Here is a 27963-nt window from a genome sequence, read left to right on the forward strand (position 1 = left end):
TTTTCCTTTTCCTTTTCCTTTTCCTTTTCCTTTTCCTTTTCCTTTTCTTTTTGGTGGTGTCTTTGTCTGGTTTTGGTAATGGGGTAATGCTGGCCTCATAGAATGAATTTGAAAGTTTTCTGTCCTCTTCTGTTTGTTGGAATAGTTTGAGGAGAACAGGTATTAACTCTTCTTTAAATGTCTGGTGGAATTCACATGTTAATCCATCTGGTCCTGGATTTTTATTTTTTGGTGGTGTTTTGATTATTGATTCAGTATTGTTACTAGTAATTGGTCTATTCAGATTTTTTGTGTCTTCCTGATATAGTTTAGAAGATTGTGTATTTCTAGGAATTAATCCATTTCTGCTAGTTTGTCCAATTTGTTGGCATATACTTTTTCACAGAATTCTCTTGATTCTTTGTATTTCTGTAGTGTCAGTTTTTCTCTTGTTTCTGATTTAATGTATTTGGGTCTTTTTATTGATGAGTCTGGGTAAGCGTTTATCAATTTTGTTTTATCTTTTCAAAGAACCAGTTCTTGGTTTCATTGTTGTTTTTTTTTAATCTCTATTTCATTTATTTCTTTTTTTATTAATTTTTTTAATGTTTATTTATTTTTGAGAGAGAGAGAGACAGAGCACAAGCGGGAGAGGGGCAGAGAGGGAGGGAGACACAGAATCTGAAGCAGGCTCCGGGCTCCGAGCTGTCAGCACAGAGCCCGACACGGGGCTCGAACCCACGAGCTGTGAGATCATGACCTGGGTCAAAGTCAGACACTTAACCAACTGAGCCCCCTAGGCGCCCCTCTGTGTCATTTATTTCTCCTCTGATCTTCTTTATTTCCCTCCTTCTACCCACTTTGGGTTTCATTTGTCTTTTTTTCTAATTGAGGTAAAAAGTTAGATTGTTTACTTGAGCTTCTTGTTTCTTCAGTTAGCCTTTATTACTGGATAGCTCCCTCTTAGAACTTGTGCTGTCTCCCAAAGATTTTGGACCACTGCGTTTTCGTTGTCCTTTGTCTCCATGTATTTTTTGATGAATTTATTTCTTTTTTATTTACTCATGGACCCATTGGTTGTTGAGAATAAGCCTCTTTGGGGCATCTGGGTGCCCTCCATGCCCAGTGTGGAGTCTGCTTAAAATTCTGTCTCTCCCTCTGCCTCTCTCCCCTTCACACACACTTGTGCTTACGCTCTCTCTAAACAACAACAACAAAAAATAGATAGATCTTCATCTGTATAGCAACTCCATGTTTGAACACTGATTCCCCTTTCTCTCTTTGGTGTTTTGTACAAAGTCTGTTAGAACTCTTTTTGCCTCTAAGGGTGAATCACTTGTGCCCCTCAGAACTACCTCTTTAAATAAGTTGTGTAGGAGTGCCTGGGTGGGTAAGCATCTGACTTCAGCTCAGGTCATGATCTCGCAATTCACGAGTTCGAGCCCCGCATCGGGCTCTCGGGCTCTGTGCTGACAGCTCGGAACCTGGAGCCTGCTTCGGATTCTGTGTCTCCCTCTCTGTCTTCCCCTACCCTGCCCACGCTGTGTGTCTGTCTGTCTCTCTCTCTCTCTCTCTCTCTCTCTCAAAAATAATAAATAAACATAAATGAATAAGTTTTACAATATTAAATTTTTTGTGTGTGCATGCATATGTGTGTATGTAGGTAGGTACATACTTAAGGAAGAAGGAAGGAAGGGCTGAGAGGAAGGGATGAATACATTGAGAGGACTGTTGGAAATGTCACTGAGGGTTTGCTAGCACTCTTGAGCCGAGAAGGAATCGTGTGGCGCCCACTGTCCCCCTCTTTCCCTGACCTCCACCTTTGCCCATACTTTGTGGTCTGTGTGCAGCCACATAATGTGAGCACAATCATGATGACTACAGATCGCAGATGCCTTCCTCAGAGTTTCAAATGAAAAACAAAGTAGATGTTGGGCAGACAGATGTATTAATTAAAAGGAAATGATTGTGACTTTTAATTTTAAGGGGGAGGATTGGGACTTGGCACCTTCAAGATGGTGCGACTTTTCAGAGTAAAATGAGGAACAGCAGCCAGTCTGGGAAGTCGTCTCACCTCTGACTCGATTCCTTTTTTTCGTCTTCTGTTTTGAATTGTGTTAGTCAAAGTGAAAGGGAAGAATTTGAAAACGAGTTCAAACAACAGTACGAAAGAGAAAAAGTGTTGTTAACTGAAGAAAATAAGAAACTGACAAGTGAACTTGATAAGGTGAGTGCTACAATCCGATCTCCCCTCCTTGAGCAGGTTCTGGACGTCCAGCACGGTGACAGCAATTGTAGCCTGGTCTTCTACTTGGCACAACTCAGACTTAGTACCCCTCCTTATACACAAGGATTACTTGTGGGGTGCTGGCGGGGCTTCCTTCCACCCGTCCGTGTGGGGGCTCTGGATACGGCTTTCCTCACCCCCTCTTCTTCTTCATCCCTCTTATTTTTTGAGCCTCTTTTCTTTCTTTCACTTTCCACCTGTTCTCTCTTTACTCTTCCCTCTCATATTTGTCCCTTAACTCTGTCATGGCTGCCGAAGTTAAGCTGGCCCTTGGCAAGAGCAGGAACAATGAGGCCAAACTGGGGCGGGTTTGACAACCGTGATTTCATGTTCATGGTGGAGAACTACCTGTAGCTAGAAATAATATCCTTGGTGGGTAGGAATCCAGAGAAACCTACTCTGCCTGTGGGCGCCCGGGGGGCTCAGGCGGTGAAGCATCTGACTCTTGGCTTCGGCTCAGGTCATGATCTCACAGTTTGTGGTTTTGAGCCCCGCACCGGGCTCTGTGCTGACAGCGTGCAGACTGCTTGGGATTCTCTGTCTCCCTCTCTATCTGCCCCTCCCCTGCTCACTCTCTCAATTCTCTCTCTATATATAATAAGTAAATAAACACTGAAAGAAAGAAAGAAAGAAAGAAAGAAAGAAAGAAAGAAAGAAAGAAAGAAAGAAAGAAAGAAAGAGAGAAAGAAAAGAAAAAGAAGCGAAGCTCCACCGAAATTCTGTAGCTCAAGTAAAGAACAGAACCATAGATTAAACTTAGACTCAGCCAGATTTATGAATGAAATTTCAAATACATAAAATAAAGGGAATGTTTTTCCACTTAGTAGCTCAGATTTTTTGAACTGCCATCCTTTTGCATTTCTTTTGTCAGTTCCTAACAAACAGTTGTAAAAATCCTAATATTATCCACATGTTTTAGTAATCATATTTACATTTAAATGAGAACGTTTGGGTAATTGTATTTTATAGTGATTTCCAGGATTTTCCTCCCGTAAAAATATTTTGTTCAACTATTAATTATTCCAGTAACTAATAATGACCATGACTGAAAGAGTCATGAATTGAAAGCCCATGACTAAATAGTCATAAAAGAGAGGCTCTTTGTTCTGTTTTCCACTGCGTTCCGTATCTTTCACTACTTACCCCATGACTGTTTGGTTTTTTAAACATTTAAAAATGACCTTGCTTGTTTGGTTGAAAACTACTTGAGAAAGAATGTACACAAACTCTGTGGGAAGTGGCCCAAAGGTAGTATGAGTGTTTTGTTAAGAGTACAGAGAGCATGTGAAAGTTACTGTGTGACTTTTCGTTATTTCCATTTAAATAAAACTAATAACATTTTAATTTTATCCCCATAAAATTTAAGTCACATAATTGTTTTTTTCATGTGTTGACTAATAACGACTGTAAAATAAAACACTATTTCTGTCTATCAGACAGAATTTAAGATTCTCTTAAGAGTTACCTTTAGGTAAGAAATGTAATTAAACTCTAGAAGGCCTCTTCATGTAGTTTCTAGTAGAAAATGTATACAGTTCAAGAAAAATTATATTGAGAAACAATCAAATTGAATGTAGATCAAATCTTGTATTCACTCCTTGGTTTTTTTCATCACTAACCATAAAGTTCTGTTGAGTTTACAAGAAACACATATTTCATTTTTAAGCAATACTCTTTGGATTTTGATGAGATGTGAAGGATAAAAATAAAAGCTTGTCCCCAAAGCTTGTAAAAATAGAATGTTACCTTTTCTTACTAACGTGAAAGCTCTGATGAAGGATAGGAGTAGAACTCTGAGGGCAATTTTTTTTTTTTTAATTTTTTTTTTCAACTTTTTTTTTTATTTATTTTTGGGACAGAGAGAGACAGAGCATGAACGGGGGAGGGGCAGAGAGAGAGGGAGACACAGAATCGTTTCAGGCTCCAGGCTCTGAGCCGTCAGCCCAGAGCCCGACGCGGGGCTCGAACTCACGGACCGCGAGATCGTGACCTGGCTGAAGTCGGACGCTTAACCGACTGCGCCACCCAGGCGCCCCTCTGAGGGCAAATATTTAACGACAAATATTCATTCCTGGAGCAGTAGAGACAGACCTGGGTTCTGCTACCATTTAAGCCCCTTCCCAATTTTTGCTCTTTTTATTCAGCCTTTGCTTTCTTCCTCCTGAACTGCCGGTTCACCTACCTGAGCACTGTTTCTTCTGTTCATTCATTTTCTGGTTTGGTTTGAACTGTGTATTTTTGCCAGGAGGAGTAAGCAGAGTACTTTTGCCATTGTTGTTCCAGCCCTTCCATCTGGAACCCAGTGAAGGGATTCAAACAGAACTTCTGGTATAGAAGCCAGAAGGCAACTCTTAGGTTAGTTTTCAAACTTACATAATTAATCTCATGAAGAGATTCTCACATGCACAGTTTTAAACTCTAAAAATTAAAATTTTAAAGGAAATCAAAAGAAAGTGTGTTGATATTTTCAGAAGTCTGCTAAATTTATTACAGGGGCGCCTTGGTGTCTCAGTCGGTTAAGTCTCCGACTTTGGCTCAGGTCATGATCTCTCAGTTCATGAGTTCGAGCCCCACATCGGGCTCAGTGCCAACAGCTTGGAGCCTTGGAGCCTGCTTTGAATTCTGTGTCTCCCTCTCTCTGCCCCTCCCCTGCTCGACCTCTCTCTCTCTCTCTCTCCCCCAAAAAAATAAACATAAAAAAATTTTCTTTTAAAGATAATTATGGCAAATAAAATTAGCCATATATGTTAGGAAGTGAAAGTAAATGATTTTCCAGTCAGGAAAAATATTATTTTTGTCTTGGTTTTAAATCACACTATTTTACAAAAAAACAGAATTATAAAAAACGTGGAGGGGCGCCTGGGTGGCACAGTCGGTTAAGCGTCCGACTTCAGCCAGGTCACGATCTCGCGGTCCGTGAGTTCGAGCCCCGCATCAGGCTCTGGGCTGATGGCTCAGAGCCTGGAGCCTGTTTCCGATTCTGTGTCTCCCTCTCTCTGCTCCTCCCCCGTTCATGCTCTGTCTCTCTCTGTCCCAAAAATAAATAAACGTTGAAAAAAAAAATTAAAAAAAAACAACAACAAAAAAAAAACAAACGTGGAATATATTTAACATAAAAGTTAACCCATGATCTCATCACCACAAAACAACTATGGTAATTTTATATGTTCCTTTCCAGATTTTGTTTATATTTATACTATTACGTAAGTGCAGTCATATATACATTCCATTTTCTAATCTGCCTTTTCACTTAAAATGTCCTGAGCATGTTTCCATACTCTTATGTAGTCTTATAATTACTATAAGCCAAATATGTCAATGTACAAATAGCAAAACCTTCTCATTTCCAAAGAAGCAAAATGAACAAACCCTTAGGTAGAATGTACTAATGAGTTACTTTATATTTACTCAGAATTTACTTCTGAGTTACTTTATATAAATCATTTTATCCTCACAAAAGCTCTGTGAGGTGTACCCAATTATTCTTGCCATTTTATAGATGAGGAAACTGAGGCAGAGGGAATGAAGCTCCTTTCCTAATCAGAGAACCAGGAAGTGGCCAAACGGAATTTGGCCACAGGCAGTCTGGCTCCAGAGTCCATGCTTTTATTCAGTAGTAATGAAAATATTAGCATTTCTCTGAGTAATACCAAACAAATCTACTTAAAACCACTTGTGGGTGTCGTAACATAGCCGTGCAAAATCTGCATTTCCTCTCCTTCCTGCAAACATCTAGTTGACGTCACTCACAAATTAGTTGGAAGGGCTGTCAAAAAAGGTGTGTTGTAGGAATTAGCGAAGATGTTGCATCTGCCAGAAGAAATTTCAGAAACAGCTGGTAGACTTCTGGCTAGGCTAACATGAAGAGATTGATGAATCCTCTCAAGAAAAGAAACATTTCAAGGTGGACACGATTGTCAAAAACAATGATTTTGGAGCTCTGGGAAGTAAGGGGAGGAAGACCGCTCCGAAACATTGCTGAGATAAGTGAAGGAATGTCTGAACGAGCGGAGAGATGGACCCCCGTTAATGGGCGAAAGACACATTTGCAGAAGAAACGTACTCGAAATGGAGAAGGAACTCTTAACACTCGTTAATAAGAAAGAAATACAAACAACCCATTGAAAAAAATGGGGAAAGTTTTTGAACAGACATTTCATGAAAGACCTATGAATGGCAGATCAGCTCGTGCACAGATGTTCATTGTGGTCAGGAAAACGCCAGTTAAAACCATGGTCACGTGCAGCTGTACACCCTCAAGAATGGACAGAATCCATAAGAATGACCATACCCGCTGTTGGCAAGGACGTGGGGGAACTGAAAATCCCACGCTGCTTGCAGGCGTGGAAGGTGGGAGAGCCACTTTAGAAACAGTTTCAAAAGTTCTCAGAAAGTTAAGCATCCACTTACCACGTGACCCAGAAATTTTCCTACTTACTTATGTAAGAGAATTAAAAACAGAGCCGTTTTCAAGACTTGTATGTGAATGTGCATAGCACCATTCTTCCCAAAAGCAAACCACTGGAAACAATACACATGCCCACCAACTAATGAACAGGCAAATAAGGTTTCCTATTATCCATATGATAGTCTACTACTCACTCAGCTGTAGAAAGGAATGGATTTCTGATACGTGCAACACTGTGGTTGAACCTCAGTAATATGATGAGGTATTAAATTGCTAAGAAAAGCAAAACCAGAGAAGCAGAAAACAGATCCGTGATGCCTGGAACTCAGGGTGGGAGCCAGGATTGACTGCAAACCAGCACTGGGGAAATTTCTCGTACTAGAAGTGTTCCAACACGGGATTGTGGTGATTGTTGCATGACTGCTTAAACTTATTAAAAATCTTTGAACCATACACTTGTAACGGATGAGTTTTATTACAGGTAAATTATACCTCAGTAAATCTGTAAAAAGAAGAGAGCCGGTAAAGTACGTTTTCAGACGTAAGTGGCACCCTTGAGTTACGGAACTTAAATCCCTTCTTAATAGGCAGCTGAGGGTGTACGTGGGCCTTGATAGCTTCTCTGGACCCCATTTCATTCTGAGAAGACCATGAGGTTGGGCATAGGGTTAAACAGGGAATTACAGCTGTGTTCCTTTGGTAGAGTGGAAGAAATGAAACCACATTGGGTTGTGTCGTAAGTGTCTCTCTCTCACAGAAGGATAGGCCAAAACACACGCAAGAAAAACCCTGGGTCATTAGGAGAATTGCTGATACATTTAGATGGAGAAGTTGGCGTATGTGGCCTGTAGGCAAATCCGGCTCTCAGACTGTTTCTTTGTGACCCATGAACTAAGAAGAGTTTTTACACTTATAAGTAGGTTTTTCTAAGAAGAACAAGATGTGATGGAGACCACATGTAGCCCACAAAGCCAAAAATACATACTATCTAATGCTTTACTGGAAAGTTTGCAGATCCCTGACTTAGAACATGGTTTCAGCCTGTATTAGAAACTAAACCTAACATACACATGCACACACACACACACACACACACACACACACACACACGTATGTGTAAAGACACTTATTGTAAGGAATTTGCTTACCTGATTATGGAGGCTGACAAGTCCCAAGACCTGCAGTTTGCAGCCCGGAGACCCAGGGGAGCCTACAATGTAGTTTCCGTCTGAGTCCAAAGGGCTTGAGACCCGGGAGGAGTTGCTGTTTCAGTAAGAGTCCAAAGGCAGGAGAAACCAACATCCCAGCTTGAAGGCATTGAGACAGGAGGAGGTTTGACTCACTAGGGTCAATCTTTTTGTTCTTTGGGCCTTTAGCTGATCGGATGGGCCCACTATGTTAGGGAGGGCAATCTGCTTTATTCAGTTTACTGATTCAAGTGTTAATCTCATCCAGAGGCACTGTCACAGACACGCCCTGATCACATGTGGGTACCTTGTGTGGCCCAGTCAAGTTAGCACATACAATTAACCATCACCAGGCCCCTCATCTCCACAGACCTGTAAATAGCTCTTCTAGGAAAAATTCATCTTCTTCAAGTTGAGTAATTGAAAGGAAATGAACACAGTATCTCTATAAAACATACCAAAAAGCAAGAAAGGAATACTAACTAACGCAGCTTGAGACCATTTATGAGAGAAAATGTAACCATGAGATAAAAATTGAATGCAAATATTTTATCATACATTTTTAAAAATGTATTAAAGCAGGAACTTTTGCTTCTGACTAGGACAGATTAGCTTGCATCATACCCACCACCTCCACAAGAGCTGGATTTATTCTTTACTTGTTTTAATTTCCCACTGTATTTATCTGCAGCAAGGCATTGGAGAGTGAAGAGGGCAGCCTTCTTTACTGACCAAGATCCCATAGCAGAGCAGTGCAGGGCGTTGAGCCCAGCACTCGGTGCTGGTTTTCCTTGAAGCATTTGCTGATAGGAAAGCAGTAGCTGAGGAGCCAGGAAGCTGAGCACAGTATTCCACAGGTTTGGAGAGAGAAATACAAGCTTTCTTTGGACTCATTGAAAGGCTACATTTTAGGAGTAAGAGTGAACTGGAAAGAGATGAGCACTCTCAATGACTGAAAACCAGCCTGCAGTACCTGACCTATCTTGGGTCTAAAGAGGGGGATATTATACTGAGCCTCAAATTACCTCTAAAATTTTCATATAAAATGTGTGGCATGCATTAAACAATTACCATGCATACTAGGAGATACAACTGCATCACTGAAAACCAAGAGTAAAAATATTGCAAAAACAAAATAAGGAAAGAAAAAATGAAAACTAGACAGTCCATATAAATAAACCCACAGAGATTCCCATGAGAATTTTCATAAATGAAAATTTAAAATAACTGTATGATAGAAAATAGGAAATGTGATGAATTTCAGCAGACAACTGGAATGTATACAAAAGAGTCAGGTGGCACCTCTAGAAGTAAAAACTAAAATAACCGAAATACCCAATAGAAGATTTTAACAGCAGATTGGAAAGAGCCAAAGAAAAGAGTGGATAAGTAAAAAAAAATTTCAGGCTAAAGTATGGGTAGAGATTAGAAAGGATGGAAATACCTAGAAGAGGACAGAAACCTAGGGGACATGGTATAAAGATCTGATGTACAAATATCTGCTTTCCCAGATGGAGAGGACAGAGAGACTGGCAAAAACAGTATGTGAAGAGTACATGGCCCATAATTTTCCAAACCTTATGAGAAACATTTACGTACAAATTCAGGAAATGCCACAAACCCTAAACGTGATACATAGAAACTAAAACCCACTTAGGGACATCAGAGAAAATCGACTAAAAACTTGCAGCTAAAGAAAATCCTAAAAGCAGTCAGAGCAGAAAGTCACATTATATTCAAACGAGTAAAAGTTAAACCGAAAGCTGACTTCCCAACAGAAAAAAATGAAATCAAACAGGAATAAAAACAGGGAATAAAAAGGAATGACATTTTCAAAGTGCTGGAGGATGATTATTGCCAACTTAGAATGTTCTATACATCAAAAAAAAAAAAATCTTTCAAAAATGAAAGCAGAAATTGAGACTACAAAACTCTGCAAGACCAACAACCTACTTTTTTCAACAAATAAATTACAAGAAAAGTAAAAGTTCTGGAGGGGAACTGCTATAGACTGGAATGTTTACGTCCCTCCAAAATTCCCATGTTGAAACGTAACCTCTCATACGATAGTATGAGGAGGTGCTGCCTGTGGGTCGTGGTTAATGCCTAGGGTGGAACCCTCATGATGGGATTATTATCCCTATGAAAGCGACCCTGGAGACCCCTCTCAGGCCTCCCACCTCATAAAGAGGCAGCCAGAAGACCGCCATTTGTGAACCCAGCAGCGGCAGCCCCACCAGACCCTGAATCTGCTGACACCTCGATCCTGGACTCTCCAGCCTCCGGACTGTGAGAAATAAATGTCTCCCGTTTAAACCACCCGGTCCCTGGTATAAATAAAAGAGACTTAAAGGACATAGGGAACATTAATCTGTGTTTACTTGTTGGCAACATGATTCAGTTTAATAAACTGTTAACGTGTTTTGATCTTTCGAGGTAACTGGAAATTTGAAGTTACGACCTATGTGATGATAATAAGGAAACTCGTTAAATTTAATAACACCGTGCTTATATTTTCAAAGAGAGGGCCTTATTTGCAAGACATATACACAGAAATATATATGTAAAATTATAGGTGTCTGGTATTTGCTGCAGAATAATACAGGAGGAGGGAGGAAGAAGACAGGATACAAATGAAATGGCATCGGGAGCGCCTGGGTGGCTCAGTCGGTTAAGCCTCCTACTTCAGCTCAGGTCATGATCTCACGGTCTGTGAGTTCGAGCCCCGCGTCGGGCCCTGTGCTGACAGCTGAGCCTGGAGCCTGTTTCAGATTCTGTGTTTTCCTCTCTCTGACCCTCCCCCATTCATGCTCTGTCTCTCTCTGTCTCAAAAATAAATTTAAAAAATGTTTAAAAAATAAAATGGCATCGAGGTGATAATTGTTGATGTTGGGTGTGGGCTCATGGGAATTAACTTACACTGTCCCATTTTTACATATGCTTGAAATTCTTTACAAGATTCTATTTTTTAAAAAGGATGACATAGAGATTTTCAGATCAAGAAAAAAACCAAGAGATGTTGTTATCAGTGGAACCTGGGGAGTTTTCAGGCAACTGGAGGTTTGCAGAGGGAAGCAGTTTAGCACAAGGAGTAGGGGAAAAGCAAAGGCAGGAAGAGAAAATATTCGATGTTTCCAAATTCAGTGACCAGAAGGGTGCCTAATAAGAAATCAGGAAGACCATCAGTGTTTAGCGGAATATGGTGAGTTATCGAATTTAACAAGAGGCGTCTGGGCACCTTACATTCCTGTTCGCAAAAGTCACACGTGTCTTAAAACTGCCTTTCAGCTCACCACCTTGTATGAGAACTTAAGTATACGCAACCAGCAGTTAGAAGAGGAGGTGAAAGACCTGGCAGACAAGAAAGAATCGGTTGCGCATTGGGAAGCTCAAATCACGGAAATCATTCAGTGGTGAGTACTCGTTTCAGTGTGTTTTTGTGGGTGATTTTAGACATACGGCCAAGTTGGCGTGAATTCCGCAAGGCTACTAACGTGTTTATCGCTTTGATAAATAACTTTCCCTGAGAAGCATAATTTTATTACTGACCTGTTATTTATTACTGATCCGTATTCTTGTATATTTTCAACTGTTCCTCTTTTCCCCAATGCAACAAGTAGCCCGTGTCCGCCTTCCACGGCTTCATTGAAAACTGGTGTTTCTAAGAAAAGGAAAGAAAAGAAAAGGTTATTCTAAGACAGTTGGTCCTTAAAAAAACTGAAGGAACTCATTCACTAGCTATAAGAATTCCTTTGTAAGACCAAAATTGCTGTTTGCGATTATTTTAAGAAACAGACGGCCCGGAGAAGAATTTCGAGCCTGAAGATGTGCCATCACTTTCTTTCGTATACCACAGACTGATTCACACATGGCACCGTAAAAACCTTAAATGGTCACAGTTTCATATTATCAACTATTCTTTAAGCTCTTAGGATTTAATTTGGAATAATCACCTTAGTAACTTTCACATTATTTCATTAAGCGATTCTGGCATTTGTAAAAGTGTGTATATTTTTATAAAACATGAAGAAAGTTGAATCCAATAGGGACTTTATTTTGTAATGAAAATAGGTGGCTTCACTTTTTATATTTACTTTTCAACCTTTTGGTTCTTTCTGGCACATCATGGATGCTTAATTTGCATGAAAACAACTAGTTTCTTTATGTATCTATAGACCAGTCATTTGGTGGGAATTTTAGTTTCTTATACTCTTATTTTGGTTCTTCAAGCATCATTTTCCATTTTCCTACCTTACGGCAGATTCATACCCTCCATCTTAAATAAAATCAGAAGTGAATAAACACTGCAAGAGATCTTACCCAGATGACTCAAGTATTTTGATAAAGGCCTAACTACAGAACTCTTGTGTTCACTCACCTTTGGCTTATGAATGTGACCGTTAAATGCATATCTAAACGAAAATGCCCAAATTGTGGAAATGTGGTTGTATTCCAAACAGTTAATGATTCATTAATGGTTAATTTGTGTCCTTGTTATCAAGTCTACATTTCTAAAGCAAAATCATTGTAATTTTTAGCCAAGCTTATAATACCAAAAATTACGGGGCCACCTGGGTGTCTCAGTTGGTTAAACATCTGACTCTTGGTTTGGGCTCAGGCCATGATCTCACAGTTTGTGGGTCTGAGCCTTGCATCAGGCTCTGTGCTGATATTATGGAGCCTCCTCGGGGTTCTCTCTCTGTCTCTCTCTCTCTCTCTCTCTCTCTCTCTCTCTGTCTCTCTGTCTCTCTCTCTCTCACCGCCACCCCTCCCCCACTTATGCACGCACATTCTCTCTCTCAAAATAAAACTTAAAAAAATAATGTCAGGGCACCTGGTGGCTCAGTCGGTTAAGCGCCGACTTCGGCTCAAGTCATGATCTCACTGTTCCGGGGTTTGAGCCCCGCATTGGGCTCTGTGCTGACATCTCAGAGCTTGGAGCCTGCTTCGAATTCTGTGTCTCCCTCTCCCTCTGCCCCTCCCCTGCTCATGCTCTGTCTCTCTCTCTCTCAAAAATAAACATTAAAAAATTAAAAAAATAATATCAAAAATTATGACTCTTAACTACTTAGAACTGGTGGTGGCAAAACAAAAAAAAACTATGACTCTTCATTTGCAACTACATTATTATGTAATCAAACTTATAATTAAGCTGTTGCTGAAAATGACTTTACAGAAAACAAAGATGATCTGGCCAAAGCCAGAGTTCCTAGACAACTAATTTTTTCTAGTGACAGACATGATGGGTTCAGATGGAATGAGAAGTAAGGAAATAAGTTTTAGTAGTAAAGGAAATAAGCTTTAAAGGTAAACTCTGGAAAGGGTTAGTAGAAAGGATGAAGGTGAAAGTTTTCAGGTGATACCACAAAACCATCATTTTAGACTTTTCACATTCAAGTGAAATGTGCAGAAGAAATCAGGAATGCAAGCAAGTCACTTTACATAAAAGCTGTTATTTAGAAATGGGCTAAAATATTAGGTAGCTAATTATTAAATACGTAATAGGGTAAAAGTAAAAGACGTAGTCCATGTTCTCAGACTTCTCACCTTCTTGGAAGTAAATCTGGGATATTCTGTTCATGCTTAAAAAGTAAAGAGTCTCAGGCTGTTTTGAGTTTTCAGTCTGTACGTTAAAAAATGAAGTGATGCTAGGGGCGTCTGGGTGGCTCAGTCGGTTGAGCGTCCAACTTCGGCTCGGGTCATGATCTCACAGTCCGTGGGTTCCAGCCCCGCATCAGGCTCTGTGCTGACAGCTCAGAGCCTGAGAGCCTGCTTCACATTCTGTGTCTCCCTCCCTCTGCCCCTTCCCCGCTCATGCTCTGTCTCTTTCTGTCTCTCAAAAATGAATAAATGTTAAAAAAAAATTTTTTTTTTAATGAAGTGATGCTAGAAATAGGAAGATGGCAGTGGAGTAGGAGGACCCTAGGCTCAGCTCATCCCGTGAATACAACTAGATAACTATCAAATCTGACAAAATACCCCAGAAATTCACCTGAAGACTGACAGAACAGACTCCACAATTAGAGAGAAGAGGTCACATTGAAGAAGGTAGGAAGTGCAGAGACCTGGTTTGGGGAGAAACGAATCCTGGCTGCTGCTGAAGGGAGGGAGCCATGGTCATGGAGAAGGGTGAGAGAGAGAGGAGCACACAAGGGAACTCATAAGAGAACATCTCCCCACAGCCATTGGCTTAGAAAACAAGAGGGACTAAATTTTGTGAGTTCTTGGAACCAGCAGAGCTTGAAGACTGGACTTTTAAAGGTCAGTGGGAAATAGAGCCTGGAGGGCACTGCGCTGCTCTTGGAGAGAAGGCAGGCCAACAGCCTGGAGATAGATGACATGGAAACAGTGACCTGAAGAGCCCGTGGGGCACACAATGGGGAGGTTATTTGCTCTTCTTGGAGTGTAGCCCAGAGAGACCCCATTCATGGAGAGACCTCTCCGAGAACAAGAGTAGCTGGCTGGCACCGTCTCTCCCCAGCCCCTCAGCATAAACACAGAGCCACCTGTGGGAAGATACCGGCTGCCTAACCTGTGTACGCCAAGCCCCACCCCCGTGTGCTCTGTTGGGACTGCCCTTCTCGATCATGCTTACCTTAGCCGCATTGTGGCAGCCGTTTTGTGCCAGAAGGATAGCACAAACCCTTGCCCGTACCACGTCTCCCAACCAGAGAGTTTGGCAAGGCCTCAGTTCCAGTGGAGGTCCCATTTCACAAGCAGATCAAAGCAAAACTGGCTAAAACTCACCACATTTAGGCCAGGGACTAAACTCTGCCCATAGCAGGCAAGGAGCGCCTCTGCAGACAACTGGCCTCAAGGACAGAGCAACCAGAACAGAGCAGCAGAGCACACACAGCACACACAGCACACACACCCTGAAGTGCCAGGCCTTGGGCACTATATGACCTCTTATTCATGAAGCCATAACTCTCAAGAGCGGGAGAGATAACTGGCTTTTCTTTTTCCTTTTTTAATTCAAGTTTTTTTTAACGTTTATTTTTGATAGAGTGCAAGTGAGCAGGGAAGGGGCAGAGAGAGAGGGAGACACAGAATCCAAAGCAGGTTCTGGGCCCTGAGCTGTCAGCACAGAGCCCGACGCAGGGCTCAAACCCAAACTGCGAGATCATGACCTGAGCTGAAGTCAGACACTTAACCGACTGAGCCACCCAGGCGCCCCATAACTGGCTTTTCTAGCACACAGAAGCAGACAGAGATTTAGACAAAATGAGAAGACCAGGGATTTGTCCCAAATGAAAGAACAAGATAAGGCCGTGACCAGAGATCTAAGCAAAATAGATGTAAATAACATGTCTGATGGAGAATTAGAGTAGCAATCATAAAGATAGTCACTGGACTTGAGAAAAGAATGGAGGACATCAGTAGCACCCTTACCACAGAGATAAAAGAGTTAAAGAATCAGAGATGAAGAGTGTAATAAACAAGATTAGAAACACACTTGATGCAGTGAACAGCAGGCTGGAAGAAGCAGAAGAATTAATGAATGACGAAGGCATAGTAATTGAAAGCAGTTCAATTATGCAAAACGAGAGCAGACTTAGGCAACTCAGTGACTCCGTTAAATGTAATAACTTTGGTATTATAGGAGTTCTAGTAGACAAAGAGAGAGAAGGAAGGAAGGGAACAAACATCCAGATCCAGGAGGCACGGAGAACTCTTCATCAAAATCAACAAAAACAGGCCTACATCAGGACATATTGTGATTAAATTTCCAAAATACAGTGTTGGAGAAAAAAAATCTTAAAAGCAGCAAGACAAAATAAGTCAGTAATGTACAAAGGAAAACCCATAAGGCTAGCAGGAGATTTTGCAACAGAAACCTGGCAAGCCTGAAGGGAGTGTTATGATATACCTAGCATGCTGAATGGGAAAAATATGCAGCCAAGAATACTCTGTCCAGCAATGATGTCATTCATAATAGAAGGAGAGATAAAGAGTTCCCCGGACACACAAAAACTAAAGGAATTCATGACCATTAAAGCAGCTCTACAAGAAATATTTAAGGGAATTCTGAGTGGAAAGGGGATACCAAAAGTGATAGTATAAAGGTAGGAAACATAAATGCCGTAAAAATGAATGTTTCTGTAAAAAATCAGTCCAGGAACTCACAAAAGAGGGTATAAAATATGACACCATATACCTAAAACGTGGGGAGGAGAGAAGAAAAGAGTGGGTTCAAACTTAAACAACCATGAACTTAATATAGACTGCTGTATGCAGATGTTATATACAAACCTAATGGTATAACGATCTATCAAAAACCACCAATAAACATGCAAAAAATAAAGGCAAAGAAATTCAAAGATATCAGTTAAAATCAGACCGTGAAAGAGAAAGATGATAAAGGTTCAAAGAAAATCTTAAGAAACAACCACAAAACATGTAATAAAATGGCAGTAAATACATATCTATCAATAATTGCTTTCTAAATAGACTGAATGCTCTAATCAAAAGACTTACGGTGTCAGAATGGATAACCCATCTATGCGCTGCCTACAAGAGATTCTCATTTTAGACCAAAAGACACCTGCATATTGAAAGTGAGAGGATGGAGAAACATTTATCATGCAAATGAATGTCAAAAGAAAGCTGGATTGGGGACGCCTGGGTGACTTAGTCAGTTAAGCGTCCAACTCTTGATTTTGGCTCAGGTTGTGATCTCATGGTTCATGGGGTTGAGCCCCGCATCAGACTCTGCACTGACAGCGTGGAGCCTGCTTGGGATTCTCTCTCTCCCTGTCTCTCTCTGCTCCTCCCCAACTCACACTCTCTCCCTCTCAAAATAAATTTAAAAAAGAAAGAAATCAGGAGTAGCAATATTTAGGTCAAGCAGAGTCGACTCCAAAACAAAGACTGTAACAAGGGCAAGACACAAAAGGGTGTTATAATAAAGGGGACAATGCAACCGGAAGATATAACAATTATAAATATTTATGAGCCAAACATGGGAACACCCAAATACATAAAACAATAACAGACATAAAGGAACTAATCAATAATAATACGATAATAGTAGGGGACTTTAACACCCCACTTACAGCAAGCAGTGAACAGATCATCTAAGCAGAAAATCAATAAGGAAACAGTGACTTTGAATGACACACTGGACCAGATGGACATAATGGATATATTCATAACATTCCTTCCTAAAACAGCAAAATACCCATTCTTTTCAAGTGCACATGGAACAGTGTCTAGAATAGATCACATATTAGGCTGCAAAATAGGTCTCAACAAATTCAAGAAGATTGAAGTCATATCATGCACCTTTTGTGAACACAATGCTACGAAACTAGAAGTCAACTACAAGAAAAAATCTGGGAAGACCACAAATACATGAGGGTTAAATAACATGTTACTAAACAATGAGTTGGTCAACCAGGAAATAAAAGAAAAAAATTAAAAATGCATGGAAACAAAGGAAAATGAAAGTAGTCCAAACCTTTGAGATTCAGCGAAAGCAATTCTAAGAGGGGAGTATATAGCAATACAGGCCTACATCAGGAAGGAAGAAAAATGTCAAGCAACTTAACCTTATACCTTACCTAAAGGAGCTAGAAAAAGAACAACAAATGAAGGCTAAAGCCAGCAAAAGAAGGAAATAATAAAGATTAGAGTAGAAATATATGATCTAGAAACTTAGAAACAGTAGAACAAATCAATGAAACCAGAAACTGATTCTTTGAAAAAATTAATAAAATTGGCAAACTTCTAACCAGACTTATCAGAAATAAAAAAGAAAGGACCCAAATGAATAAAATCACAAACGAGAGAGGAGAAATCATAACCAACACCGCAGAAATACAATTATAAGAGAGTATTATGAAAAACTGTATGCCAACAAGTTGCACAACCTAGAAGGAATGGATAAATTCCTAAAAACATAAAATTACCAAAACTGAAACAAGAAAAAATAGAAAATTTGCACAGACAACTAGCAAAAAAAATCAAATCTGTAATCAAAACAAAACAAAAAACTCCCAACAAATAAAAGTCCTTGAACAGATGGCCTCACAGGGGAATTCTGCCAAACATTTAAAGAAGAGTTAACACCTATTCTTCTCGAACCATTCCAAGAGGATAGAAAAGGAGGAAAAACTTCCAAATTCATTCTCTGAGGCCAGGGTTTCCCTGATTCCAAAACCAGATAAAGACACCACAAAAAAGAGAACTACAGGCCCAATATCTTTAATGAACACAGATGCAAAAATTGTTAACAAAATACTAGCAAACTGAATCCAACAAAACACTTAAAAAATCATTCACCACGATCGAGTGGGATTTATTCCTAACTTGCAAGGGTGATTCAGTATTCTCAAATCAATCAACATGATCCATCACATTAATAAAAGGAAGGCTAAGATCCATATGATCATTTCAGCAGATGCAGAAAAAGCATTTCACAAAGTTCGACATCCATTCATGATAAAAACCCTCAACAAAGTAGGCTTAAAGGTAACATAACCTCAACATAGTTAAGGCCATTTATGAAAAACCAACAACTAGTATCATCCTAAGTGGGAAAACTAGTAAGAGATTTTCCTCTGTAGTCAAAAAAAAAAGACGGGATGTCCACTATCACTGCTTTTATTCAACATAGTGGAAGTGTTAGCCACAGCAGTCAGACAAGAAAAAAATAGGGGCGCCTGGGTGGCGCAGTCGGTTAAGCGTCCGACTTCAGCCAGGTCACGATCTCGCGGTCCGGGAGTTCGAGCCCCGCGTCGGGCTCTGGGCTGATGGCTCAGAGCCTGGAGCCTGTTTCCGATTCTGTGTCTCCCTCTCTCTCTGCCCCTCCCCCGTTCATGCTCTGTCTCTCTCTGTCCCAAAAATAAATAAACGTTGAAAAAAAAAATTTTTTTTTAAAGAAAAAAATAAAAAGCATCGAAATCGGCAAGGAAGAAGTCAAACTTCTACTATTTGTAAATGACATGATACTATATGTAGAAAACTCAAAAAACTCCACCCAAAACCTGCTGGTCCTAAGATACAAAATCAGTATATAGACATCTGTTGCATTTCTGTACACCAATAATAATGGAGTGGCAGAGAAATTGAGGAGTCAGTCTCATTTACCATTGCACACAAAATAATAAAATACCCAGGAATAAACCTAACCAAAGAGGTGAAAGATCTGTACTCTGAAAACTATAAAACATTGATGTAGAAATTGAAGAAAACACAAAGAAATGGAAAGACATTCCATGCTTATGGATTGGAAGAACAAGCATTGTTAAAATGTCAGTACTACCCAAAACAATCTATAGATTTAATGCAATTCTTATAAAAATACCGACAGCATTTTTCACAGAGCTTGAACAAAAAAATCATAAAATTTATATGGAACCACAAAAGACCCCAAATAGCCAAAGCAATCTTGAAAAAGAAAAGCAAAGTTGGAGGCATCACAATTGCAGGCTTCAAGTTATATTACAAAGCTGTAATAACAAAAACTATATAGACACAAATACAGACAAATATAGACACAAATATAGACACATAGGTCAATAGAACAGAATAGAAAACCCAGAAGGGAACCCACAACTATACGGTCGGTTAATCTTCAACAAAGCAGGAAAGAATATCCAATGGAAAAAAGAATATCTCTTCAACAAATGATGTTGGACAAGAATGAATGAAAAAGAATGAAAGTCCATGTAAAAGAATGGAATTGGATTACTTTCTTTTACACAATACACAAAAATAAATTCAAAATGGATTGAAGACCTAGATGTGAGACAGGAAGCCATCAAAATCCTAGAGAAGACAGGCAGTAATTTCTTTGACATTGGCCATAGTAACTTCTGTATATGTCTCCTGATGCAAGGGAAACAAAAGCAAAAATGAGCTGTTGGGACTACATCAAGATAAAAAGCTTCTGCACCGTGAAGGAAACAATCCACAAAACTAAAAGGCAACCTACAGACTGGGAAAAGATATTTGAAAATGACATATTCTGTCAAGGGCTAGTATCCAAAATATCTAAAGAACTTACAATACACCCCCGAAATGAATAATCCAATTTTAAAAACGGGCAAAAGACATGAACAGACATTTTTCCAAAGAAGACATACAGGTAACCAGTAGACACGTGAAAAGATGCCGAGCATCACTCATCATCAGGGAGATACAAATCAAAACCACAGTGAGATACCATCTCCTATCTGTCAGAATGGCTAGAATCAACAGCACGGGAAATAAGTGTTGGCGAGGATACAGAGAAAAAGCAACCCTTGTCTACTGTTGGTGCAAATGCAAACCGGTGCAGCCACTCTGGAAAACAGTATGGAGGTTCCTCAAAAAGTTAAAAATAGAGCTGCCTTACGATCCTGAAATCACCCTACTAGGTATCTACCTAAAGAGTACAACAATACTAATTCAAAGAGATATACGCATCCTACGTTTGCAGCAGCATTATCAACAATTAGCCAAATTACAGAAAGAGCCCAAATGTCTCTGGACCGATGCATGGATAAAGAGGATGTGGTATACGTATACAGAGGAATATCAGCTATGAAATGGAATGAAATCTTGCCATTTGCGATGACGTGGATGGAGCTAAAGAGTATTATGCTAAACAGAATAAGTCAATCAAACACAAAAACCATATGATCCCACTCCTATGTGGAATTGAAGAAACAAAACAAACGAGCAAAGGGAAAAACAGAGAGAGAGACAAATAATGAAACAGATTGTTAACTAGAGAACAACACACTGATGGTTACCAGGGGGGAGGGGCGGGGGGGTTGGTGAACTAGGCGGCAGAGAGTGAGGAGGGCACTTGTCGTGAGGAGCGTCGGGTGTTGTAGGGCAGTGGTGTCTCACTGTATTGTACACCTGAAACTAGTGTAGCACTGTATGTTCACAAACTAGAATTTAAACTAGAACTTCAACAAAAATGAGGCGATGCCCAAACAAGGTTTTAGGAGTTTGTAATATATGGTATTTTTTTTTTATTTTTTTATTTTTTAAAGTTTTTTTAACGTTTATTTATTTTTTGGGGACAGAGAGAGACAGAGCATGAACGGGGGAGGGGCAGAGAGAGAGGGAGACACAGAATCGGAAACAGGCTCCAGGCTCTGAGCCATCAGCCCAGAGCCCAACGCGGGGCTCGAACTCCCGGACCGCGAGATCGTGACCTGGCTGAAGTCGGACGCTTAACCGACTGCGCCACCCAGGCGCCCCATATAATATATGGTATTTTAAATGTTTCTGTTGGACAAAGTAACGGTGTTAGAACAAGTGCTGTTGTATGTAAGACCTCTGTTAGATGCATTTCTAATGGCCCCTTACTCTGCCCCCTCCACCTTTCCTATGAAATATCCCCCTTCTATGAAAAAATACCTTTTAGGGCAGGGAGACCTTGTTGTTCATCACTGTGTGCAGTGCTCACCATTGTCTCTTCAGAATACATCGCTCTTTCTCTTTGAAATGATAGGACAAAAAAAGTCGGAGTCATAGTCTAGTCCCCAAGAGTGATATCTAAAACCCATTTCCTCACATCTGCTGCATTCTTCGGTATAAATAGGCGGTAGGGTGGTTTGTAAAAGCTAGTACTTTGCCTTCAAGCAGCTTATAACATTTAAAAGTTTAAAAACTAACGTGACTGGATTTGGAGATTAGTTACAAGACTTAAATGTAAGTTGCTCTATGTATCATACAATACTGATTTTCCTATAGGAGTGTAGAAGAGAATCACCTCAGACTGGGGTGCTTAAGAAAGCTGGGGGTAATCAGTTGAACTTACAATGTATTTGCTGAAAACCCTGAGGTTAATAAAGAGTCCTATACTTAGGTTGGCTGAATTGGAGGTTCCATATAAAGCGATTGGAAATAAGACTAGTAAAGTTACCACCATACAGTTACCATGAATACTGGGTAAGAATTTGATCTTATAAGAAGGAGAGAAGGTTTTTGCAAAGGATAATGGCATTGATTAGATGATGCATTGGGAAGGCAACTCTTTATAGTGGTGTTCAGGATGAAATAGAGGGGAGTTTGGGGGAAACTGAACAAATGGAGAAGACATTATGGGAGAAGAATCTATAGGATTCTTATAATTATGAATTAAGGACAAGAGATGACGAAGAATTAGTATTTCCGAAATTCCGAGTTGGAGAGATTAAGAAAATGATGATGTCATTGAAATAGGAAAGTCAGGAGAAGGAAACAACTTCGAGGAAGATAAAGTCAATTTTGATTGTTTTCAGACTGGGCTCACCCTAAGACATCTGGCTACAGATTTCCAATATGCTTTTGGAAACATTCCAGAAAGGTTAAGGTTAAACATATAAATTTGGGGGTTTAATTTCTAGTCAATAAAGCCATTAACGTTGAGATCTTTCTAAGGAGAAAAGGATAATAGTGAGAGCAGCATATAGGACACAGAGGACAACCAGGAAAGTGTTGTCCTTAATCAGTAATTCAGTAATAAAACTTTTATCTCCCTTTATTTACATTCACTCACATTACTTGAAATAATCCTCATTCACTAATGTTCATTTGTGTGAAGTAATAGCTTATAGTGATTACAACATACTATATTCCAGGCATTGAGTTGAAAATTCACTTGGACAATATTCTTTTTTAGTTATCCCAACAGTCCTATGAGGTAGGATTATTATTCCCATTTCATAGGTAGGGATAACAGAGTTAGAAGGGGTAAATGACTTAGTCCAAGTCCCGGAGCTGATGAGCAGTGAGCTAGGATTTGAACCCAGAAATCTGTTTCTGGGTCTGACTCAGAAATCAAGTTCTTAGTCACCCTACTGTGTATGTCCTACCTCCCCAACTTTTTAAGGACCGTATTTTAGATATCTTCTCTGTCTCCAAGTATGTCCCGCATAATAGTATTAATAAATATTTCTGGATTAATTACTGTAAAGAATTCGGGAGGAGAGGATTAGATATGCCAGAATAACAACATGGACTGAAACTGGGCTTTTGTAGTTCAGTAGTTACTTTAATAAACTGTGGTTTCAGGGGCGCCTGGGTGGCTCCGTCAGTTAGGCATCCGACTTCAGCTCAGGTATGATCTCACACTCCGTGAGTTCGAGCCCCGCGTCGGGCTCTGTGCTGACGGCTTAGAGCCTGGAGTCTGCTTCAGATTCTGTGTCTCCCTCTCTGTCAAGGGAGACAAGACAGTCAAAGGGCAAGACAGTGTTGGGCTGGGGGGAGTGGAATTGTAAGGATTTGAGGTTGGAAACAGATAGCAATGATTCTGAAAAGGAATTGTTGTAGGAGACCCGGGGCCCAGTGGAACTTAAATGGCGGGAGTTTGTAACTGACCAAAGTCTTTTTTTTTTTTTTCTTTAACCCTTCCCTTCCTCAATTTTTTGTAGCCAATAAAATGGACCTAATTTTAATCAAAAGTTGAGACTTAACGGGAGACCACAGGAGTAAGGGAATGTGAACGTACTCAAGGTGTAAATAAAAACAAAATTACAAGAGATTGTTTTTTTATTTAAAATGTTGAACAACAGGGGGCGCCTGGGTGGCTCAGTCGGTTAAGGTCATGATTTCATGGTTCATGAGTTTGAGCCCCTCATCCGGCTGTCTGCGGTCAGCACAGAGCCTGCTTGGGATCCTCTGTCCCCTTCTCTCTCTGCCCCTACCCTCGCTCTCTCTCCAAAATGAATAAACATTAAAAAAAACAAAAAGTTAACGTATCTGATTTCCAGAGTTAATGAAACACATTGGACTTCTTAAGTTCCTGGAATGTGCATAAACCCAGATCACTGAGCTGTGCTAGACACTGAAGCAGACTGCTGGACGCCCAGGAGCCTGGCCATTTAAATGAGAATGTGGTTTTCTTTTTTTGTTGTTGTTAACATTTGTTTACTTTTGAGAGAGAGAGAGAGAGAGAGAGAGAGAGAGAGAGACACACAGAGGGAGGCATGAACGGGGGAGGGGCAGAGACACAGAATGGGAAGCAGGCTCCAGGCTCCTAGCTGTCAGCACAGAGCCCGACGTGGGGCTCGAACTCATGGACTGTGAGATCGTGACCTGAGCCGAAGTCGGACACCCAACCGACTGAGCCCCAGGTGCCCCGATAATGTAGTCTTCTTTATCGCCACCATGTGTCTTTTTTGTATTCTAGAAGGGGTCATCTTCCTCCATCCCCACTTACTCTTTATACTGTAGGTCAGATGATGAAATCAAAAGGTGGTGATCCGTTGCGGTGTCCAGAGTTAAAGAAATTTGAAGGAAACAGCCTCCTACACAAGCGTTCTTACTATTTTCTAAGGCCATTTTCCTTTAAAAGGCAATAAAATTACATACATGGATATAGAGCCTAAAAATATGTAACTGACTCGGCGGGGCAACGTCTTACAGCGATTTTATCGCTTTTAGCATTAGATTCTTTTTCTGGTCCTCCACTACAGCATCCCGTCTGAGAGAAGCAGATCCCTTGTCAGGGGCCTCTTTAAGATACACAGATATAGATGCATGAATTTGACTCCTGGGGAGTTTAAATTCTAAAAGCCGCTAAAACAAAGTTCAAGGTTTAAATTCATCGGCTGTATGCATCAGATACATCTTGATTTACCTGAAATATACTTTCCTTATTACTATTCAGTGGCCTGAATTTTATTTATGAGAACAGCCAGCCTTCACAAAGGCAAATAGTGTTCCCCAGAGTGTATTAGAATACACTTGTAGACGTTGCAGATTTCAACTCCATTTTTTATTCCTTTGTGCAGTTACAGCTTTCTGTAAACCAGTGTTGTTCATTCTTCGTGAGCACAGTACCTTCTTTTGTAGATTTTCATCTGCTGGCAGTCCGGACCCTAGTCTTGCCCTGGTTTTGAAGGAGATATAATAAAACACAAGCTTTCTCTTGATAAATTCTGAAATGTGGAGTGTGTCTTATTGAATATAATTTGAAAACATTTCCTCTTTCTAATGTTTATTTTTGAGAGAGAGAGAGAGAGAGAGAGAGAGAAAGTGTGTGAGAGAGTGGGGAAGGGTCCAAGAGGGGGTAGTACAGAGGATCTGAAGCAGGCTTCTGTGCTGACAGCAGGGAGCCTGATCCAGGGCTCGATCTCAGAACCGTGAGATCACGACCCGAGCTGAAGTCAGATGCTTAACCAACTGAGCCACCCATGTGCCCAAATTTAAAAACCTATCTAAGATCCTAAGAGTTGCATCTGTCAAGGTAGCCTTAAGACCGTTACGAATTTCAGTCAACTTTAACTGTTTCCCTTTGTTATTTTATTGACCATTTTAGAATACAGAGGAGCTTTACTGCAAGATAACCCTGATTTTCACAGAATATTCTACTTTAAACTTTCTAAATGTAGTATGCTTTAGTACATCTAAAAAGGGTATGTTTTGTTTTTGTAAGATAAAATGGCAGAATCCAATTAATGAGAAATCTTTTTTTTTTTTTTTTTTAATTTACATCCAAGTTAGTTAGCATACAGTGCAACAATGATTTCAGGAGTAGATTCCTTAATGCCCCTTACCCATTTAGTCTATGCCCCCTCCCAAAACCCCTCCAGGAACCCTCTGTTTGTTCTCCATATTTAAGAGTCTCTTATGCTTTGTCCCCCTCCCTGTTTTTATATTCTTTTTGTTTCCCTTCCCTTATGTTCATCTGTTTTGTTTCTTAAAGGCCTCATATGAGTGAAGTCATAGGATATTTGTCTTTCTCTGACTAATTTCGCTTAGCATAATGCCCTCTAGTTCCATCCACATAGTTGCAAATGGCAAGCTTTCATTCTTTTTGATTGCTGAGTAATACTCTGTTGTGTATATATATACCACATCTTTATCCATTCATCCATTGATGGACATTTGGGCTCTTTCCATACTTTGGCTATTGTTGATAGTGCTGCTGTAAACATGGGCGTTTGTGTGTCCCTTCGAAACAGCACCCCTGTATCCCTTGGATAAATGCCTAGTAGTGCAATTGCTGGGTCGTAGGGTAGTTCTATTTTTAGTTTTTTGAGGAACCTCCTTACTGTTTTCCAGAGTGGCTGCACCACTTTGCATTCCCACCAGCAGCGCAAAAGTTGTCCTCTTTCTCCGCATCCTCGCCAACATCTTTTGTTGCTTTAGTTGTTAATGTGAGCCATTCTGACAGGTGTGAGGTGATATCTCATTGTGGTTTTGATTTGTATTTCCCTGATGGTGAGTGATGTTGAGCATTTTTTCACGTGTCAGTTGGCCATCTGGATGTCTTCTTTGGAGAAGTGTCTATTCATGTCTTTTGTCCGTTTCTTCACTGGATTATTTGTTTTTTGGGTGTTGAGTTTGGTAAGTTCTTTATAGATTTTGGATACTAACCCTTTATCTGATATGTCGTTTGCAAATATCTTCTCCCATTCCGTCGGTTGCCTTTTAGTTTTGCGGGTTGTTTCCTTCGCTGTGCAGAAGCTTTTTATTTTGATGAGGTCCCAGGAGTTCATTTTTGCTTTTGTTTCCCTTGCCTCTGGAGACGTGTTGAGTAAGAAGTTGCTGTGGCCAAGATCAAAGAGGTTTTTGCCTGCTTTCTCCTCGAGGATTTTGATGGCTTCCTGTCTTACATTGAGGTCTTTCATCCACTTTGAGTTTATTTTTGTGTCTGGTGTAAGAAAGTGGTCCAGGTTCATTCTTCTGCATGTCCCTGTCCAGTTTTCCCAGCCCCACTTGCTGAAGAGACTGTCTTTGTTCCATTGGATATTCTTTCCTGCTTTGTCAAAGATTACTTGCCCATATGTTTGTGGGTCCATTCCTGGGTTCTCTATTCTGTTCCATTGATCTGAGTGTCTGTTCTTGTGCCAGAAAAATCTTAATACTCTTTAGAAATCATGTAAGTGTGTGTGTGATTAATGTTAGATTAAAAGAGTATTATTTCTGCAGTTCCAGGGTGAAATTTTACCAATTTATCAGATATAAGTAATTTGAACTTTCCTAAATGTGACCAGCTTTAATTTGTAGATAACTGAACAGTTCAGCAAACCTTTTCCCACTTGTTGACAGGCAGGAGTGCTGTGGGAGACCTTTTGAAAGAAGATATTTAAGAATGTGCTTAAATTGGGGAAAATGGAAGATGGGCATCGAGGAGGGCACTTGTTGGGATGAGCACTGGGTGTTGTATGTAAGCGATGAATCACAGGAATCTACCCCCAAAACCAAGCGCACACTGTATACACCATATGTTAGCCAACTTGACAATAAATTATATTTAAAAATATATATATATATGTTTAAATTTTTATCACTTTCACTTCTTGTAGGATGCTTTGAAAATGACCTATATCTCACTGAAGATTTTCTGTTTGTTTTACTTTTGTGCTTTGTCCGTATACGTATGTATCCCAGGGTCAGTGATGAAAAGGACGCACGAGGGTATCTGCAGGCCTTAGCTTCTAAAATGACTGAAGAGTTGGAAGCTTTAAGAAATTCCAGCCTGGGTGCACGAGCAACAGTAAGCTCAGTGGTTTTGCGGGGAGAGTGATCACCTTGGGTGGGTCTGTCTAGGTAGGCTTTAGCCCACTGTGAAGTTTCTCCCAAGAAATCAACGAGTCCACGTCTTGGCCAGTTTGGGAAATCATAGCACATCACTGCCTCCCTGTAATTTGCAGTAGGTAGCCATTGTTGGTAATAATGACGAAAAATAAACTCATCTGTATGTGAATCTACACCTATTTCCGAATCACTGAAAAATGATACATTGTCACAAGTCGCCTTTCGGCTCTATTGTGTTATTAGAGAAGGTCAGTGCCTTTAAGTAGTTTCCAAATTTATTTGCACTCCCGAATTGGAATGTTAGGGATAAAATAGGACGGAGCTAAAACCAGTCGTATTGTTTGATAGGATATGCCCTGGAAAATGCGTCGTTTTGCAAAACTGGACATGTCAGCTAGACTGGAGTTGCAGTCGGCCCTCGATGCAGAAATAAGAGCTAAACAGGCCATCCAAGAAGAGTTGAATAAAGTTAAAGCATCTAACATCATCACAGAATGGTAAGCTTGGGGAATAGACTCTCCCAGAATTATTTTAAGTTGGTCTAGAAGTATTTGGGGGGGGGAAAGTTCTATGTTTAGCCCCTACCTATCACTCTGCCATAGATCTTTTACAAATGAAGGTTCTCTTGGTGA

The 27963-nt window shown here is 40.2% G+C and overlaps 1 protein-coding gene across 9 annotated transcripts in view; it reads left to right on the plus strand.

The window, feature by feature from the left end:
• The window catches only part of CDC42BPA (CDC42 binding protein kinase alpha), a 247697-nt gene that overhangs the window by 151969 nt on the left and 67765 nt on the right, over positions 1–27963 (plus strand). For all 9 annotated transcript variants that reach the window (XM_040451888.1, XM_040451895.1, XM_040451889.1 and 6 more), the window contains 4 exons: positions 2101–2206; positions 11150–11274; positions 27185–27290; positions 27680–27828. In XM_040451888.1, coding sequence (XP_040307822.1) covers positions 2101–2206; positions 11150–11274; positions 27185–27290; positions 27680–27828 — 486 coding nt within the window. The remainder of the gene's footprint in view (positions 1–2100; positions 2207–11149; positions 11275–27184; positions 27291–27679; positions 27829–27963) is intronic.

This window comes from Herpailurus yagouaroundi, unplaced genomic scaffold (genome assembly GCF_014898765.1).
Source record: "Herpailurus yagouaroundi ecotype Mexico unplaced genomic scaffold, PumYag 205, whole genome shotgun sequence".
Classification (NCBI taxonomy): Eukaryota; Metazoa; Chordata; class Mammalia; order Carnivora; family Felidae; genus Herpailurus; species Herpailurus yagouaroundi.